Source organism: Dromiciops gliroides, chromosome 3 (genome assembly GCF_019393635.1).
Source record: "Dromiciops gliroides isolate mDroGli1 chromosome 3, mDroGli1.pri, whole genome shotgun sequence".
Lineage (NCBI taxonomy): Eukaryota > Metazoa > Chordata > Mammalia > Microbiotheria > Microbiotheriidae > Dromiciops > Dromiciops gliroides.
Genome location: NC_057863.1, coordinates 490491930 through 490511870, shown reverse-complemented (window position 1 = coordinate 490511870; position 19941 = coordinate 490491930). Strand labels below are relative to the sequence as shown.

The 19941-nt window shown below is 35.1% G+C and overlaps 1 protein-coding gene across 1 annotated transcript in view; it reads left to right on the top strand.

Annotated features, from left to right (window-relative positions):
• The window catches only part of MPHOSPH8 (M-phase phosphoprotein 8), a 61095-nt gene that overhangs the window by 11440 nt on the left and 29714 nt on the right, over positions 1 to 19941 (top strand). The window contains exons 3-6 of the mRNA XM_043992478.1: positions 8470 to 9318; positions 17172 to 17271; positions 18005 to 18247; positions 19748 to 19870. Coding sequence (XP_043848413.1) covers positions 8470 to 9318; positions 17172 to 17271; positions 18005 to 18247; positions 19748 to 19870 — 1315 coding nt within the window. The remainder of the gene's footprint in view (positions 1 to 8469; positions 9319 to 17171; positions 17272 to 18004; positions 18248 to 19747; positions 19871 to 19941) is intronic.

The window sequence follows — 19941 nt, the reverse complement described above, 5'->3', positions numbered from 1 at the left end:
TTGTGATTTTGTAACATTCATATTTGTTTGCTTTGTGGTTATTCTTTTCATTTACATTGTTGTTGTTTATACTGTTTTCTTGGATCTGCTCATTTCACTGCATAAGATCATACAGATCTTTCCAGGATTCTTACAGTCAAAATATTAATTGTTTCTTACAGCACAATAATATTCTAGCACATTACAATTTGTTTAGCTATTTATTCCCCAAATTAATAATGACACTGTACTTACCAGAACTTGTCATACATATCTTTTTTCTTTTTCTTTTTCCTTTTTCTGCAGGGCAGTGGTGGTTAAGTGACTTGTCCAGGGTCACACAGCTAGTAAGTGTCAAGTATCTGAGGTCGGATTTGAACTCAGGTCCTCCTGACTCCAGGGCCGGTGCTCTATCCACTGCGCCACCTAGCTGCCCCCATACACATCTTTTAAAATTAAATCTGAGTTAATTGGTAAATTCCTTGTGTATTGACATTGTTTATTTTGGACAGTACCTCCTTTTTCTACCTCTTCCTAAATCCCCCACTTTCATTCTTGAAATGAACTTGCTTCTTAGATCTGCCCCTTTGAATCTAATTTCCTTTAAAACTCAGCCGTCTTCTCTATGTGAAACCTTTCCCCACCCCATATTATTTGTCATTTTATTTATACTTGGATGTGTACATTTTGCTTCTGACAATAGAATATAATGCACTTAAGGGCAAGGACTATTTCATTTTCATCTTCATACCCCCAGTTCCTAGTACAGTGCCTGGTACATAATAGTGCTTTAAAAATGCTTGTTTTGTTGTCTTTGTCCATTTTTAAAAACTTCTTACCTCTCTTGGGCTGACTTCACAAAATTTCAGATGATTCAAATGTTATTTATTCTTTCCCTGTACCCTTTGAATTTTTCCCTACTAGAATCTAGGGTGTATTACTTTCCTGTTTTCTTTCATACATTCTAAGATGGAGAAATCTCTTCTCCTTAAAGTTACTTGCATTTCCATCCCAGCAAAGAGTGACTCCTTGTTGGTGAAAATCAGGTCCAGAATGGCAGTTCCTTTTGTTGGTTCTTCCATTTTGGGGAAGATGAAATTAATGATCATTAGGGTAAGATATGAAATTGTTAGCTGCTTTGCTTTTAAAACATTAAATAGATTTTTTTTATTGCTATCTTTTGTTTTTACATCACCTAAATATCCCCCTATATTCTTCCCCTTCTCTACCTCAAAGCCATCCCTTTTAACAGAATTTTTTAAAGAAGAAAAAGAAAACAAAAAACAGCAAAGCTAATCAGTAGATTGAATCTCTCCCACCCCAACACACATATCAAAGAAGTGAAGGAAATTGCCTTCTCATATTTCCTTCCTTTTTCTCAGGGTCAAGCTTATTGTTTTTAATTTTGCGGCATTCATTTTAAAAATTATTTTGTGATTGTTCTTTCCACTTATGTTTTTGTAATTGTTGTGCATATTGTTTTCTACTTCACTTTGTATCAATTGTTGTAAGTCTTCCCATGTTTCTCTGCATTGGCCATTTCTTTTTTTTTATTTGACATTTCTTATAGCAATTATATTCCATTACATTCATGGTTTCACATTTTGTTTGGCTAGTTCCTAATCTATGGGCATCTAATTTGTTTATAGTTCTTTATTACCACAAAAAGTGTTGTTGTAAACAACTTTTTGTGAACTTGGTGACTATGAAGCCTTTTTGTCAAAGATCTTCTTGGAGTTTATGACTAGAAATGGAATCTCGGGGTCAGAGTATATTAACATTTTAGCTATTTTATTTGCATAATTCAAAATTATATTCAGGCATGACTGGTACAGTTTCATAGTTCTATCAACAGTGTTTTGGTGTGCCTGTAACTGTCTTGTTTTTAGCTGAAAGAGGTATCTTGTAAATGTCAGATTGCCCACTACTATGATATGTCTTATGCCAGGCTTGTGATCTGTTTCTGTACTCCTGTTTTTCTGCTCTGTAAAAGTGTTCTCTATTATATTCATGTGACAGTATCACATCTGTTCTGCCTCTTGATTGATCTTCACCCCAATATTCTCCACTGTGGTGGAGTTTTCACTCTTACTCTGTGGTGAGCCCCTCTTCTTCTTTAACCTATCTATTCTTTTCCCTTTTGAGTAAATTGTGTAGTTTCAGAGCCATATTCTAGGCATAAGTCATATCCTACCAAGTCTCAGTGTTAACCTATAAGGTCAAATTTTCATTCTTGCATTAGTATCTCTAGTTCACCTTACTTGTTAGCTTTGATTTTCGGTGAGTGGACAATGAAGAGTATGTTGCATAGGCTCAAAGATAGATTTGGCAACATTTTTTTAAGTGAGAAATTTTGTATAGCATGCTTTCAGTTGAATGCCTCACCTTATATGGTGCATGCATCCTAAAGACAGCTTTTACACTATTCATTTGATATAATGATGTGCCAGAATCTTAACTCATTGTAGGAAAAAATAACAAATATTTGACAGTTGATCATGTAAGACTAAAATTAAGTTCAGTTCAACAGACATTTATAAAGTGTATGCTATGGAGGTGTATCTTACCAGTATATTGAGTTTTGTTTTGTTTTGTTTTTTTAAGTGAGGCAATTGGGGTTAAGTGACTTGCCCAGGGTCACACAGCTAGTAAGTGTTAAGTGTCTGATACTGGATTTGAACTCAGGTCCTCCTGAATCCAGGGCCGGTGCTCTATCCAACTGTGCCACCTAGCTGCCCTCAGTATATTAAGTTTTGAAGTCAGCAAGATGAAATTCTCTTATAATTATCCTTGAAAATCCAAGCAGCTTATAAAGTGCCACCTGCATCTTTAAAAAGTTGAAACTACAAGGGGACTGTGTTCCCTTTAAAAGAAGGCAGGCTGAATCAGAGAGATCTAAAATGGTTGCTATGGGAACAACCAAATGTAAATTTTCTCTTCCACTATTCTCCTATTCCACTTGTCTTTTCTACCTAAGTATTGCTCTGAACTAAAGTATTGAGCTATTGATAAGCAGGAACTAGAGGATTTCTGCTCAAACAGAAGAAAACAAAAACAGATAAAGTTAGCTGGCAGGAAATTGTATGGATATGGGAAAATATTGAAAGGGCTTTAAAAAAGTTTTTTATTAAAATGTAGTCTATGAATAATTAAATCTGGTTAAATTTGAATGCTACTGTGCAATGTATGCAGTGCTGTTTCTTGGGATACAAAGATGAAAAAATAACATAAGTCCATTTAGTAAAGAAGCTGATATACTGTTAGAAGAGATCTTGTAGATTGAGTCAAAATTCTTTTCCTTCAAGTTGAGAGCAGTCATCTTCATTTGAAAGGGATAAGAAAGATAGGTTAGAGGAAGTAATTTTATATGGTTTATGGTTTAAAAATCCTACAACTAAGTGTTTGTGACCAAAATAACTGCTTGACAATTTTATTGACCAGGTGCTTCTATCTATAGTTGCAGTAGGCATCTACCCATGTCTGTCCTGTAGCATGAGTGCATACCTACCTATGGCTTTATGTGGTTAATTAAAGCTGTCTATGATGTCTGGATAAGCATTGTTCATATATAGATCTGCGTCTCTCTTTAAATGGAAAGTCAGTATGTGAAATTTTACTGTTGAAGTTGTATATAAAGGGACATATTCAAGATGTTTGCCTGTTAAATTCATGTTTACAGAATTTTGAAGCAGAAGTCAACCAATCCTTCCCCTGTTACTTGGGCAACCTTTCTAATCATACATACACACACATTGTTTTATATATACACATAACTCTCTGTGTATAATATATATACATATAAGGTAGTAGTGGCATAAGTAGAGAAAAGAGCTGAGATGAAAGAGGTGGACATGTTTTAGGGGTAGAAATCATTTGCCACATTTTGACAACTGATTGGTTATATGAAGTAAGGATGATAAGTTTAGAATAATATTAAGGTTATAAACCTGGGAAACTAGAACAATAGTGCTCTTTACGGAAATAGGGAAGTTTATTTCATTCATTTATTTATTTATTTATTGGTGAGGCAATGGGGGTTAAGTGACTTGCCCAGGGTCACACAGCTAGTAAGTGTCAAGTGTCTGAGGTCAGATTTGAACTCCGGGCCTCCTGAATCCAGAGCCGGTGCTCTATCCACTGTGCCACCTAGCTGCCCTGCAAAGTTTATTTTTTAAATAATATTTTTCTCAATTACATGTAAAGAAAATCCTTTTTTTTTTTCTTTTGGTGGGGCATGCCAAGGGTCACATAGCTAGTGTCAAGTGTCTGAGGCCATATTTGTTTTTGTTTTTATTTGCGGGGCAATGGGGGTTAAGTGACTTGCCCAGGGTCACACAGCTAGTAAGTATCAAGTGTCTGAGGCCGCATTTGAACTCAGGTACTCCTGAATCCAGGGCCAGTGCTTTATCCACTGCGCCCCCTAGCTGTCCACAAAAATTCATATTTTAAAAAATTGAGTTCCAAATTTTCTCCCCCCTTCTTTTTCCCTATGACAGTAAGCAATTTGATTTCTAGGTTATACATATGCAATCATATAAAACATATTTCCATATTAGTCATGTTGTGAAAGAAGACACAGAAAAACCCACGAAAAAAGTAAAGTGAAAAATAGTATGCCTTGATCTGCATTCATATTCCATCAGTTCTTTCTCTGGATAGCATTTTTCATCATGAGTCCTTTGGAATTGTCTTGGATCTTTATTTTGTTGAGAATAGCTAAGTCATTGACAATTGTTCATGGTACAGTGTTGCTGTTACTGTATACAAAATTCTCCTAGTTCTACTCTACTTTTTATCAGTTTTATGTAAGTCTTTCCAGGTTTTTCTGAAATAATGTTGCTCATCATTTCTTATAGCACAGTAGTATTCCATTACCTTTATATACCACCACAACTTGTTCAGCCATTCCTCACTTGATGGGCATCCCCTCAGTTCCCAATTCTTTGCTACCACATATCACAAAAAGAGCTGCCATCAATATTTTTGTACAAATGGGTCCTTTTCCCTTTTTTTGATCTCTTTCAAATACAGACCTAGTAGTGGTATTGCTGGATCAAAAGTTATACGCAGTTTTATAGCCCTTTAGGCATAGTTCCATGGTCCCCAGAATGTTGGAACAATTCACAATTCCACTAAAAGTGCATTAGTGTCCCAGTTTTGGTGATGAGGGACCAAAGGTCAAAAGTAGTTGGTCAGGTTCACAACTCTAATTGGAAGAAGACAAGGGAATTCAGCTGCCAGATAAAGGGAAAAGTTCAAAAATCACCAGAAAGGCATGTAACAATACCCAAACAGGCATCCTTTAGGTCATCAGGTCAAATGAAAGTGTTATGAACTGCAGGGCATATACACAGGGCATGTGGTAAGGCCAGGAAGTCTTTAGAAGACAGTGTCAGGGCAGATAGTAGATTGTTTAACCTTTTGTCTTCCCTGAAGGAAAAGTTGATGACTGCCAGTTACCTAAGCCATGTGAGCAAGTCAAGCAATCTGGATGGATTCTAGGTTGTCTGGGGCAAGAATTAGGCAAATTGGAGTTTAGTTGGATCTGCCAGAGAGGAGGACCTGCCTTCTATTATTAGTGAATGTGAACAAATTCTACAATTGTGATAGTATTTCTTTTTTGTTTGTATTATAAGAAATTTAATATTCTCCACATTCAGAAAAAGAGCTATGGAGTCTGAATGTAGATTGAAGCATACTGTTTTCACTTTTGTTGCTGCTTTTTTGTTATTCTGGTTTATTTTGTTGTTGTTTTTTTCCTTTCTGCTCTTACAACATGACTAATGTGGTAATATGTTTAACATGGTTGTAAGGTATAACCTATTTCAGATTGCTGGCCTCATGAGGGGGGAGGGAAGTGAGGGTGGGAGAAAAATTTGGAACACAAAAGATCTTTACATGTAATTAGAAAAAATTTTTTAATAAAATAAAATTAAAAAAAAAAAACTTAAAATAGTACCTGGAAAAACCTAGAAAGTACATGAAGAAAATGGCCAAAGATAGTCATGGAATATGGCTCCAACACAAGATAAAAAAGAATATGAGAAAATGTTTAGAGAGAATATTGGAGGGTTAAACAAAATAATACCTTAAGCAAAATTCAACATCTAAGAGTTTTATTAAGTCTTCTCGCTTTCTAGTTCCTTGTCTGGCTAATTTTTGCACTTAGGCATTCATTATCTTCAACTTTTGAATGAGCTGGACCACATACCTCCACTCAGTATCCAAGTCTCAAGTCATATTATCCAACTTAGTGAATTGGTCTCTCTGGACAAAGCCCTTATTTTGACTTGTTTTCCAGCCATTTTTCTTCTACTTGTTAATCTGTTCTTTGGTGACAAGTTGGTTATCTGTGTCCACAGCATTTTTCTATGTTGTTGGCATTTGCTTTCTCAGTTACTTTGGCAGCTGCTTCTAGTGATACTTTCTGGTTTGTCTGTCATCTAAAATGAATATCATTGGTGTTTAGAGGGTGGGCTAGTCCCCAGTAGATACCCATACCTCCTTCTTCCCCTTCTCTTCCATTGTGCCCCTTCTGTTGCATTATTTCTTCAGGCACCCTTTATATAAATAGTGTAAGGGTCTGATCTCTGGTTTCACCTTCCAAAGGCTGCCAAACATCAGAGTAACCCTTTAAGCTCTGCTTATAGCATTCCCAAGTCATCTCAAGTCTCTTCAATGGTTTGGTGAGCACAGAAGGTGACATCTTCAGAGAATATGGATTTTGTATAGTATGCATTTTAAAATCTATATTTATTACTAAATTCAGAAAATTATATATTAAAATCAAAATATACTTTATTTTAGAAAAGTGGTTTATCTCAAAATCTTGATTAGAGTTGTCATTTTAATAGATTTAAATTAAATAGATCCTGTCTTCTAGCTATTACTGCTATTTTTATTGTCATTTGCCCTTTCTTCTATGTAGACCTAAAAGGAGGACTTTGAAATTTATAGGAGAAAGTGTTCTTTTGGACCTACTTTAAAAATATTTTTCATTCTTACTAAGTGGACATTAATACAACTAACAACTTTTTTATAAGTTATTTAAATAATTTCAATGTACAAAGTATACACCAATTAACACAAAGTTAGTCATTTCCTCTAGGGTCCTTGTTAACATTCTTTGTCCATTCTCATTCACATATTTTGTTATGTGGGTATAATCATATACTTTATCATTCTTTCTTTACTTTGTATTTTATGAATATATTTCTTGATTTCTTTGTATTCCTTGTGTAAGTGTTCTATTGCATCAATATACCACAATTTATTTACACATTTCCTTATCTTTGGTCATTTAATTTGATTCCAGGTTTTTTGCAAATTATATATAAAGCTATTCTATGAAAAATTTTGAATAGAAAACAAACTTTTTGTTTATGAGAACACTTGAGACCCTGTTTTCAATAGTAGGATTATTCAAAGGGTATGAAGATCATTTTTGTAAGTTTTACTTTTGTCCTGTGCTGTTAAGTGTGATTTTTATTATTTCTTAACTTATTTTTTCCCATGAGAACATACTTCTGATTGTATAATGAAAGGTAAAAGGTAATAAGATTTGTTCTTACTCTTTATATACTTTTCAGAAACAGTTGCTTGTTTAGTGTTTCATTTATACACAATTGACAGATTTTGTAGATTTTTATGTGAGATGCTGTTCTCCATATTTAAAATGGCAATACTTTTGAATATTTAACAAATTTTAAATTATATTTCACTGAACATATGGCTATGTTTTTCCTTCAAACCTGAATTTTAAAAATTCCATCCTGTGGCAACAAATTTCAGAGGCTTTTCTGAGAACCAATCTATTTTTTTTGGTATGATTTGGATAGGATGTTTTTCCCAAAGGCTAGTTCATAACCAAGAAAAATGGACACAAAGTTAATTTATATGGTATCTAACCCTGTAAAGTTGATCCAAAAAATTGATGATAAAATGGTATTGGTAGCATATATAATATAAGTGATTTATTAACATAAAATTAAATTATCACGGGGCAGCTAGGTGGCACAGTGGATAGAGCACCGGCCCTGGAATCAGGAGTACCTGAGTTCAAATCTGGCCTCAGACACTTAACACTTAATAGCTGTGTGACCCTGGGCAAGTCGTTTAACCCCAATTGCCTCACTAAAAAAAAAAATGATCACCTACTGATTATAACAATGACTTTTCCTGTTGTTTTTTACTTTTTGCTGCCTACTTCAACAAGAGACCATTATTCTATCCCTCTTATCAGTGTTTTTTCCTTAATTGACTTTTCTTCCCTTTTACTTGACAAGTATTTCAAATTAAGAAATAATACCATAGAATTTAATTTCAGAGACTGCTTTAAAATGAAAAAAATTTTCCTTTTGTTTTTGTAAACTTTAAAAAAAACCTTTCTGATTCTTTTGAAAATGTTTTATGCTGGAAGTCAGGTAGAAGAAATGTAGAAGGCAAAGTAGGATTTAAGTATTTTTAACCTTTCATATCTTTATTTTATAGAGACTAGTTTTGAATGATGATGACATATTTGAGGCAGAATCTGACAGCGATTGGCAAAGTGAAACAAAAGAGGAGATTTCCCCCAAGAAAAAGAAGAAAAAGTCAAGACACAGAGAAGACAAAAGTCCTGATGATTTGAAAAAGAGAAAATGGAAATCTGGTAAACTAAAAGATAAGTCTAAAACACAACTGGAAAATTCCTCAGAAAATTTGGTCTTTGATTCAAAGTCCAAGAAAAGGATTTTGGAATCCAAAGAAGATTCAAAGGAGTACAAAAAGACCAGAAAAGATGATTTAAGAGAAACAAAGAAAGTAAAAAGGGGTGAAAGTAAAGACTCAAGGGGAAAAGTAAGAGATGATTTTAAAGAAAGCAAAAAAAAGAGAGAGAAATTTAGTGAATCTTTGTTAGAATCTGAATCAAGTACATTTGATGATTCACTTTCTCAGTTGGCTGATGATGACAGCGAAGATTTACCTTCTGATAACAGAGGAGAGAAACAAAAATTTAAAAGTGGAAAAGATAAGTTAGAACATGACATAATTCAAGATGTGATTTCTGATAAACAACCAGATGATACAGCAAGTGCTGAAGAAGATGTTGATGTCAGAACAAAAAGGAAAAAAAAGAAATTAAAGAAAGTTGAGGAATATAAAGAAGAGATTAAAAAAGTAGAAAATAAGGACCCATACTCAGAAAAGAAAAATTTATACAAAAAGCAAAAGAATCAAGAAAAAGTCAAAAGTTCTATAGAGGTAGATAAACTAACACCTACTGCTGTTCAGATTCAGAAGAGCACAAAACTGGGTAGTGAAGAACGAGGTCGAAGGTCTACTGATTCAGTTGGGGAGGTAAGTCACTCAATGCTAGAAGAGGAAAGTTTTAGAATAAAAGGATGTTGCTTGAACAACTGTGTGGGGAAAGTAATTTGGGAAAATTTTTTTTGTGCATATCATAGAGAAAACAATGAAATAGAAGAAAGAAACCAAAAAAGGCAGTGTCTCATGCATGAGCTTATCAAAGAATTCTAAGGGTACAATTGTCTCTAAATTAGTGATGACTGACAGACTTGTGAGCTGTCTAGCTCCTGCTTCTCCTCAGTTCCTTCCCACTCCTAATGTTATAAAATCCATTTCCATGGGAAATAGGGGTGTTGTGGACTTACTGTTTGCTTGTTTTCAAATTTCGTTAGAGAAATGGGTTTAGAAAATATTTGAACGCAATATTCTTAAATATTACCTGAATGGCAGGGTCCCTTGAAATAAATGAATGGTACAATGATGTATAATAAAGCTAAGCTTCATAGAGCTATGAACATAGGCATTCTTCTAGTTTTTGATTGAATTGCTGTTGAATAGATTATCTCATTCTTATAAATATTAAGATTCAGCTTTACTTCTTCCTGCCTTCTCTTTATGGACTTTTAATGTGACATCTCTGATAAATTATTCCCAAAGGAAGAAGTTAATGTAATTATATGTTTCATTTTGTTTGTTGTTTCTGTCCATTTTTAAATTGTGATTTTGGCATTTCTTAGATATAACACATTAAGATAGTAATGTATCTATTCAGGCAAGTAATAGATAACATTTATATACAGATGTACATACATCATCTCCTAAGGAGAGGAATTGAGGTAGGCTAGTTATCTTTGTTATTTCAGTGAATAATCTGTATTCAAATCAAATGAGATAATGTATATAAAATGCTTTGCAAACTCTAAAGTACTATATAAATGTTATTGTTATTTTCTGAAGGAAAAGTCTATGCCACCAACTTCTTTAGGTCTTTTAACACACATCCACATATACATACATATACATAAACACATGTACACACGCACGTGTGTGTGTGTGTGTGTGTGTATGCACACATACACACATATATATCTTCTCACAAATCTTCCAGGAATGATAGAGACAGAAAGGAAACACAGATCTATGTTTTGATCATTATTCCCTTTTTTAAGTTTTCCCATAAGCTTGGTGAAGGAGAATGACATCTACCATCTCCAACAAGACCACATACCTTCAGCACAGTGATTCATCCTCTTAACCTCTTAAATGATAGAGATATGAATCTGCATGTAATATAAAGAAACTTCCCCAACCCCTGCTATGTCAAGTTGGATTTCATTTGGATGTGCCTTTAAGGTGACTTTCAGAATGGTAGTATAGCATAGTGGAAGATGTTGGATTTAAACTCAGAGGACCTGGCTTCAAATCCTGCCAAGGTCTGTAACCTTGGGGCTTAAGATGTCAGAGCTTCAGTTTGCTCATCTATAAAATGGAGAAAATAATAGATGTTTTTTAATATGTATAAAAATACTTATATAAAATACACACATATGTATATAGCTATTTTAAAAGATGTTATTAGGAAAGTGCTTTACAGACTTCAAAGCACTATAAACATGTAAACTATAATAATGATGATGATGATGATGAAGATTATACCTGGGAAAATGTTGGTCCTCTGAAATTCTACTTTCATTTCTTTCTTTTCTGCTTTTTATTCCTCTTTTATGTCCCTCTCCAGAAATTCTAGAAAATTTTGTAAGCAGCATGGTGTTGATTATTAGATAATTATTTGCCTACCAACTTTTCTGTACAAGTTGAGTTTAAATCCATCTAGTAGTTAGTCTAAAATGAACATTGCATATGCATCTGTGACAAGGATGTAGGGGCATCTAATGCCATGATGAGTGCCGAGTATGATTCCAGTAACTATAGACATCCATCAGAAGGATCCATAGGTTTCCCTGCCTCACTGTGGTAACCACAGACCGGATTCTTTCTGCATCTTATACCTGTTGCTCCTGGTTCTACTTTCTAATAGCAAACAGAATGTGACTTTTCACTCTTCCCCTTGATGGCCCTCCAAATACTTGAAGATGGATAATGTGTCTTGACTTATTCTCTGAGTCGTTTCTTATCTAGGCTCAGTGCACCCAGTTCTTTAACTGGTCTTCAGTTAGCATAATCTTGACAACCTTTCCTATCTTGATTGCCCTGTTCTTTATGTTTTCCATATTTTCAATGTTCTACCTGAACCATTGTCCCCAGAACTAAGACTCCATGTGTGGTATGATGAAGGCAATGCTTTTTTTTTTTTTTAAGTGAGGCAATTGGGATTAAGTGACTTTGCCCAGGGTCACATAGCTAGTAAGTGTTAAGTGTCTGAGGCTGGATTTGAAGTCAGGTACTCCTGACTCCAGGGCTAGTGCTCTATCCACTGCGCCACCTAGCTGCCCCCTACAATGCCTTTTTTTCATCAGTAAACATGTACTAGGCACTGTGTGTTAAGTGCTAGGGATACAAAAAAAGGCAAAAGACAGTCCCTGACCTATGGGGATTTACAGTCTGATGGAGGAACTTGGCATTACTTCAGCCTTTTTAGCTGTTTTATTATACTGTTGACTCAAAATAGGCTTGAAAACCACTAAAACCTCCATATCTTTTTCAGACATATTGCCTCTTAGTAATTGCTTTCATTCCTGTGACCTTGGACTCTGGTTGTTGAACATTCACCTTATCTTGCCTAGTCTCAGGCTCACTTCACCACTTTTAAGATATCTTTATCTTCCCACCCCGTTTTCTAATTCTAGCTCTAGAATAGTAACCAAATCAATACTACTATTCCTGGAAAGGACATGTCAGTCATTTGCCCTGTGACTCCATTTAGCATTCCTTCTGACTTCCCTGTCCAAAACATTCCTTCCTGGCCATTAGTCCCCTCTGTGTGTTGTTGTTTCCTGTTAGGATGTAATATTAGATGATAGTCAAGATAGCAGAGTAGCAAGAAGTACAGCTGAGCTTTCCCCTATTACTACGCCCCAAAGATCTGAAACATGCACTAGACATGCACCTGACTGCAAAATCCAAGAAAAATATCACAGTGAGTCATTTTTCTGCCTCAGGTTAGCAAAGAGAGATAGGCAAGCCTATAGACACTGAGGACAGAGACTTAACCAGGAGCATTGTGTATGGTATTTTCCATCATGGCTGTGTAGTGGGACAAGAAGGGGTCCCAGACCCTGGGAAGGGCTTTACTTTGTGCAGGGAGCAGGAATAGGTGCAAGTTGGTAGCTCTATCACTCACTACCCAGTGCTGTGTCACAGATCCACCGAGAGACTGAGGACTGGGTTTTTAGTGATACCTGAAATAACACAGTACCCAATACCCTGAGAAAGCAGCAGCGGGTTTTGAGGACACAAGCACAACCCAGACATTCCCTCCAGAAATACACTGAGCCTGGCCAAAAGTTATAAAGTAGGCAGGAAGAATGAGCAAACAAACAAAAAGTCCTATCATAAAAAGTTATTATGATGACAGGAGCACTCAGTACATAAAATCTAAAAGAAGAGAATGACTCCAAAATATCTACAAGCAAGCCTCAAAAAAACCCCATTTTGGGTACAAATTCAACTAGAATTCCTGGAAGAGATGAAGCTAGAATTTAAAAAAAATTTAAAATTATTTTATAAATGAGAGTACTAAGAGGAAATAATTAGAAAAGAAATGAAAGCTATAAAAAAAGAATTGGAAAGGAAATTAAAAGCTTGGCACAGGAGGTACAAAACCTTACCCAAGCAACAGACTCCTTGAAAATTAGAGTGGCTCCTCAAAAAAGTTAATGACTTCATGAAACAAAAAGAAATATTAAAATAAAGAAAAGACTGAAAAAATATAAGAAAAATGTAAGGCATCTGTCTCATAGCAAAGACAACTGACCTGGAAAACAGATTGAGGAGATATCATTTAATAATCATTGGAATACCTGAATGCCATGACCAAAAAAGAGCTTAAACTTAAACATGGTATCACAAAAGAAAACTTCTCAGGTCTCGTAGAACCAGAGGGCAAAGAATAGAAAGACTGTACTGGTCATCTGAAAGAAACCCTAAAATGAAAACTCTCAGTAACAACCTAGCCAAAATCCAGTTCAAAGGAAAAAATACAAGCTTCCATAATGTAATTACATAGAGGGCAGGGACTGTCTTGCTTGCTTGTATTTGTTTCCCTAGTGCTTAGCACAGTACTTGCCATATAGTAAGCTCTTAATAAATGCTTTTTCATTTATGCACCTTAAATTTATGGTTAATTTTAATCCAAGGATAAGGCTTTATTTGTTGTGGTTGAATTTCATCTTATTAAATTCAGCTCATTGCTTAGCCTATCAAGATCTTTTTGGGTCCTGATGCCCTCATCTACTCTGATAGTTAGCTGTCCCAGCTTTGTGTCATATGCAAAGTTAATGAATGTGTCTTTATCTGAATCATGAATAGAAATGTTAAATGGAACAAAGTCAAACACAGTGGGAACTCCCTGGAGACATCCTGCCATATTTACTTTGAACCATAAACAACTACTTTGAATCTACTTAGAAGTTTTGTTCTCCATGAGAAGCAGTCATGGGCCCTCACCTGTGAGCAAGGAGCAAGCACAGAAGCAAGTAGCGATTGTGTGGTTCTGACCCTGGGAAGCAGAGCAGGGTCTTGGTTCCAGCCACTTGCCTAGTCTAAAGCGTGCCACTAAATAACCAAGACAAGAATCCTAGACCAAGAGAAGCCTTCAGTTCTGTCACTCTGAACCTGCAGAGCTTTTCAGCTGACTGAAAATGACTGGGTCCAGCAGCAGTCTACTGCAATTCCAATCAGAAGCTGACCAAATCCCAGGTCAGGAACTTGCAGAGCTCAGGCTAGTAGGTACTCAGACTTCACCCTGGATCACACTGCTTTGAGAGCACTGAAATGATGCAGCTCACCAGCCTGGTCTGTTGCTGATACCTGAAATAACACAGTACTCAATATTTTCTCAAGTATATTTTCCTTGGACTGCTAACTGGAGACTGAATTAGTGCTTGTTCTCTGAGTTCATAGGATTTTCCCCTTTGAATGAAAAGGAAGATTTGTCGATTTTTCCTGCCCATCTTAATTCCTACATTTTGAAGCCCCCCCCCTACCCCCCGCCCCCTTTAGTAAATAATCCACTCTATTAAAGTGAAAAGGAAAGAGCTCACATGTAAAAGTTAGACTATTATCTACAACTGAGACTTCAAGAGAGCTAGATAGAGGATGCTGCACATCTCCAAGTGTGTCAGATCAGCAGTTGGGGGTGGGGGAGGGGGCATGGATAGTCAGAGGAAATTAATAGCTCCAGAAATGGTTCCCTTGCTTTTGTGCAGAAAATATCCCATATTTTGTGTTTTAGTTTTCTTTGCCTCCCAAGGGTTCTAGGGTAACAATTGATGGGGAAGCAAGATATCACATGTTATCTATGCTTTCAGATCTATGCTTTAAGATGAGAAGCAGGGGCGGCTAGGTGGCGCAGTGGATAAAGCACCGGCCTTGGATTCAGGAGTACCTGAGTTCAAATCCGGCCTCAGACACTTGACTTACTAGCTGTGTGACCCTGGGCAAGTCACTTAACCCCCATTGCCCAGCAAAAAAAAAAAAAAGATGAGAAGCAAAAGGCTGACTCATTCCATGACTAACTTTGGGCATGTTCTAATGGACTTAGACTAAGGGCTCAGTCTTTGCTGGGATCTTGGCCATTATCTTATAATAGGCCTCATGGCAAAACAAAGGGCAAAAGTGGCATAGTTTGATTGTGGCCTGAATTTGTTTATATAACTTTCAACCCTCCTGAACCAGTCATCAAAGTCTAAAGCTTGCTTTAAAGTGCAGTAAGCTTGTTAATATTCAGTTGGTTTTTCTTTTCAGGATTTCTTTTTGTTCTTTGCATTTACTTTATTACGCACATTTTGTGTATTGTTTTCCTGGTTCTGCTTCCTTAACTCTGCATTAGTACAAATAATTTCATACTTATGTAAATTCTTTATATTTTCATTTCTTATGGAACAGTGGTTAATATGCCATTACACTGCTATAGCACAATTTATTTAGCCATTCCCCAGTTCATCAGCAACTATTTTATTTCTAATTCTTTGCCACCACTCTCCCCCCCCTCCCCCCATGCACATATGTATATTTGAATGCATATGGGATCTTTCTGTCTTTGGCCTCCATGGGTGTATATGTCTGGAAGTGGGATAGAGATTTATTTGCCTTTTTTTAAAGCATAATTCCAAATTGTTTTCCAGAATTGTTGGATCAGTTCCCACCTCTAGCTGCAGTAGATGAGTCTCCCTGGCTTCCAATAGACCTTCTAACATTGACTTTCTATTTTCTGTCATCTTTCCTAATATACTGGAGATGAGGTGAAATCTCAATGTTTGTGATATGTATTTTTCTTATTAGTGGTTATTTGGACTGACTTTCATATTGTTCATGGTTTGTAATTCTTTTATTTAGAATTATTTGTTCATATTATTTTACCAGAAATGCTTTTCCTTTGGTGGATTGACTGATAGCCTTACATATTTGTGTTAATTCTCTGTATATCTTTGATATCAAATTTTTATCAGAGATATTTGATGCAAATTGTTTTTCTTAATGAATAATGTTCTTTTTATTCTAGTTTCATTGATTTTTGTAGATCTTTAAAAAATTTATTTGATAAATTTTGTTTTAACAAATAAGATCCTTCTCAAATGCTTTCTCGCAGAACTAGGTAGTGCAGTTGATAGAGTGCTAGCCCTGGAGTCAGGAGGACCATAGTTCAAATCTGGCCTCAGACACTTACTAGCTGTATGACCTGGGCAAGTCACTGAACCTCTGTGTACCTCAGTTTTCTTATCTGTAAAATGGGGAATATAATTATAGTACTTAATTTAACCTTTCAGGGTTATTGTGAACATCAAATGAAGAAATAGTTGTAAAACATTTGGCAGACTTCAAAGTGATATATAAATACTATTATTATTATTAATGAACATCCAAACACATTATCTGCAAAGCTCATTTACTGAAAGGAGTTACTTTATTGATTAACAAAGAAAAAAGGGATAGGCCCTTCAACTTTAATTTAATGGTACTCTTGTGTTTTTCTGAATTCATGTTTGTAACTTAGGGTGTGCTAATATTCTCATATATATGTGTGTGTATATATATATATATATATATATACATATAAAATCATGTGCTTCCATTTTCCAATCGTTGGGGACATCATTTCTTTCCAACTCTTTTCTTATCACAAGTATTCTGCTATGGATATTTTCTACATATAGATCTTTTCTTCCTGTTTATAACTATCTGCAGGTATAGATCCCTAGTAGTAAAATATCTGGGATAACATATGAATTAAATTCTAACTTTTATTCAGTAATTCCAAATCATTTTTCAGAATAGCTGGGCCAGTTCACTCTAACTGCGGGAAGTTAGCAAGCTTGTATTTTAAAAAAGAATTAATTTTTGTTATTTTGAACTTAACTGAAAAACACGAACATTTTCATACACAAAAAAAGCTGAAAAAGTGGATTGATTATGAAAACAAACTCCTATTGGAGCATTCCTGTCCTGCTGCAATCCCTATAATGGTTTCCCATCTTTATTACTTGATAGATGTGTAATAAAACATTTAAGTTATTCAATATTATAAGTATATCATTTTTATCTCTTACCAAATGGCAGAAGGGTATTTCAGAGTAGTAGGAAAAAAGATGAGGAAAAATTATAATATTTAGTCATAGGAAAATAGACTGCATGGCCTTGATGCCATATTTTTCATTGTTTAAAAGACCCTGTTTATTACATAGTGTCACTTTCCAATTCCATTTGTATCTTGCTTTCATTATCAGGAGAAAGAAACACGGAAAAATGAAGTAAAAGAAAAATATCAGAAAAGGTATGATTCTGACAAGGAAGAAAGGGGGAAAAAAGAACAAAAGGGAATAAAAAGTGAGTATAAGTAATTGAATTTTAATTGATTTTTAACATATATAGTTTGTTTTAAGTGTTTACTCTAATTAAACCTTTTTAAGACAAGTTGACTCTCCTTATAGTGCTAAAAATAGAACTAGACATCTGCACTTTCTAAGAAATTATGGAGAAACGCATTCACTCTTTTGCTTCTTTATTACTTCATGGGTTCCTTTGAGGCCTTAGCATCCTATGCATTTTCTGTGGGGTAAAATGAAGGCTATCCTATACCTTGTATATTTGGTAAGTGTCTGTGGGATCTGGGAACACTAATACCAAATTTAGGGACATGGTGGACTAAGCTGTAGGAAAGTTTTGTTTTGGAAGTTGGTCTGAATTAGTCCAAGTGGGGGCAGTGAACTAAAAAAAAAAGATTTGCCCATTGAGGTCAAATTCTTAGGATGAGACCTAGTCCATGTGAGCCCAGAGTACTTTGAGGGTGGGAAGAGAAGGTTATGGAAGGGAGAGGTGCAGGGTTAGTCACTATGATGAGCTTTGTTGGATGTTGGACAACCAGTAAAAATAACACATCGAAATTGTTTGATTCTGGTAATGAATTTGGGTGTATTCCTTTATCCACAGCCAGTTACTATATTAGCAAATAGAAACAACAGTTTTTCTTAAAACATCCAAAAGACAGGATATTATTCTTGTTTTGCAACAAGAATTTGTGATTGTATTTTTTATCATAAATCACTTTATTCTATACTAGCATTTAAAGAAATGAGGAATGCATTTGATTTATTTGCATTAACACCGGAAGAAAAAAATGACTATTCAGAGAATAATCGGAAAAGAGAAGAAATGTTTACTGAAGACTACAGAACTAAGGAAAATAAACAGTTATTCAAGGAGAGAAGAAGTACAAGGGATGAGACTGATACTTGGGCATATATAGCTGCAGAAGGTGATCAAGATGTATTAGACAGTGTGTGTCAAATGGACGAAAATGCTGGTGAGTATGATGAAAAATGAGTCATAAATTACGACTCAACCATAAGCCAACCAAGTTATTCTTAAGTTTTCAAATATTACCATTTGTGTAGGGTACCTGGAAAAGAGAAGACAAAAGTTTTTTGTTTGGGATTTTTTTCTCACATTTTCTGGTTTTCTCTTTGACTTTAGCAATTCCATTTGAAGTTTAGAAAGTAGGATAGTAGAATAAGACATGTCTTAAAATATGAACCAATATGTTATGTTGAAAACGGAAGATATCCTGAACTCTCTAACTCAATTTATGGAGAGTTATTAAATAAGCACATAAAATGTGTCCATTATGTTTAGAGACTAATAGAAGAAACAATTTTGGATGAAGGCAGGAATGAAAGTTTGACTACACAGGAGTGGAATACTATTATATACAAATATATTCATTAACTAGTCACAGAAACAGAAGTTTGCCTGAGTGGATTAAAACCTGGTGGGGTTTATCTGGAAAAAATCCACAGAAGATATGAAATTGTATGCTTTAAGGTAAGAAAGAAAGAAAGGGCTTAGTGTGCAGTTGATATAAGGCCATTCTAGATGGTGAGAAAGGCAGAAGCAGAGAAGACTTAGGCAGGTAAGTAAGCCATGTGCAAGGGTTAGGGAGCCAATTTACTCAGCTACTCAGAAGAAAATCTGAGTGAGGGTGTAGTAAAAGGGAAGGATGGTTAATAAGGGACTTTTCATTAGTAGAAAACCTTAAGGTTAACAGTCATGAGTTTTCATTGATTGGAAAATTCATTAGGAAAATGTTCCTTTATTATCTTAAGTGCATATTTCTATGAACTTAAATTTTTGTGGAAAGAAAAAACTACTGAACGGTTAGGTTGTGTTGTTTTTTGGGGGAAATTCAGCTTATTAAGTCTTACATGGTATCAAGAAGTTCCATTTTCACATTTTAATAAGTAGGTGAAGAAATTTTAAAATGCACCATCACTAATTATTGAATTATTTGAAGCCACTCTAAGGTTTATTCCTTTTTCCAAACTAGTCAGGTGTCTAGGCTGCTAACAGTTTGCTGGAACTGTTTTGCAACTAAAAATTATAGGGTTGTTGATTTAAAGCTAGAAAGGGGCCTTAGTTATCTAGTCCAGTCCCCTCTTTTTCAGATGAAAAAATAGAGGTACACAGATGTTAAGTGATTTGTCCAAGTCGCCTAAGTAGTAAGCGACAGAGCTGGGAGTCAAGTATTCTGTCCAGAGGAAACCTTTCCTCCAAAAAACGTGCTAACCAAAGGAAAACTTGCTTTTTGATTTTTCATTTTAAGTAAAGGAGTCAATGCTTAACAGAGAGAGAGAGAGAAGAATGCGTATGTATAATAGATAGCTCTGTATAGATAATAGATATTTCACTTTGGGACTTGGTTCTTTATTTCCACATAAGATGGAGGAATGTGGGAAAATAGCAACATCTGTGATTTTATGATCATCTTTAAAAATGTAATTAATAAGTCATCTACAATATCTAACAGACAGGCAGCAAGTTTTGAGTTTGGGAATGGATTTGCAGTTGGAGTGGATGAAATTAGAAGATTTTCAAAAGCATCTTAATGGAGAAGATGAGAATTTTACAACAGCAGATGCTATACCAAGTAGTAAGTACTTTTGAAATTGTAAGATACCATTTGAAAAATTTGGTTGGTATTTTTTTTTTAAATCCAAAAAT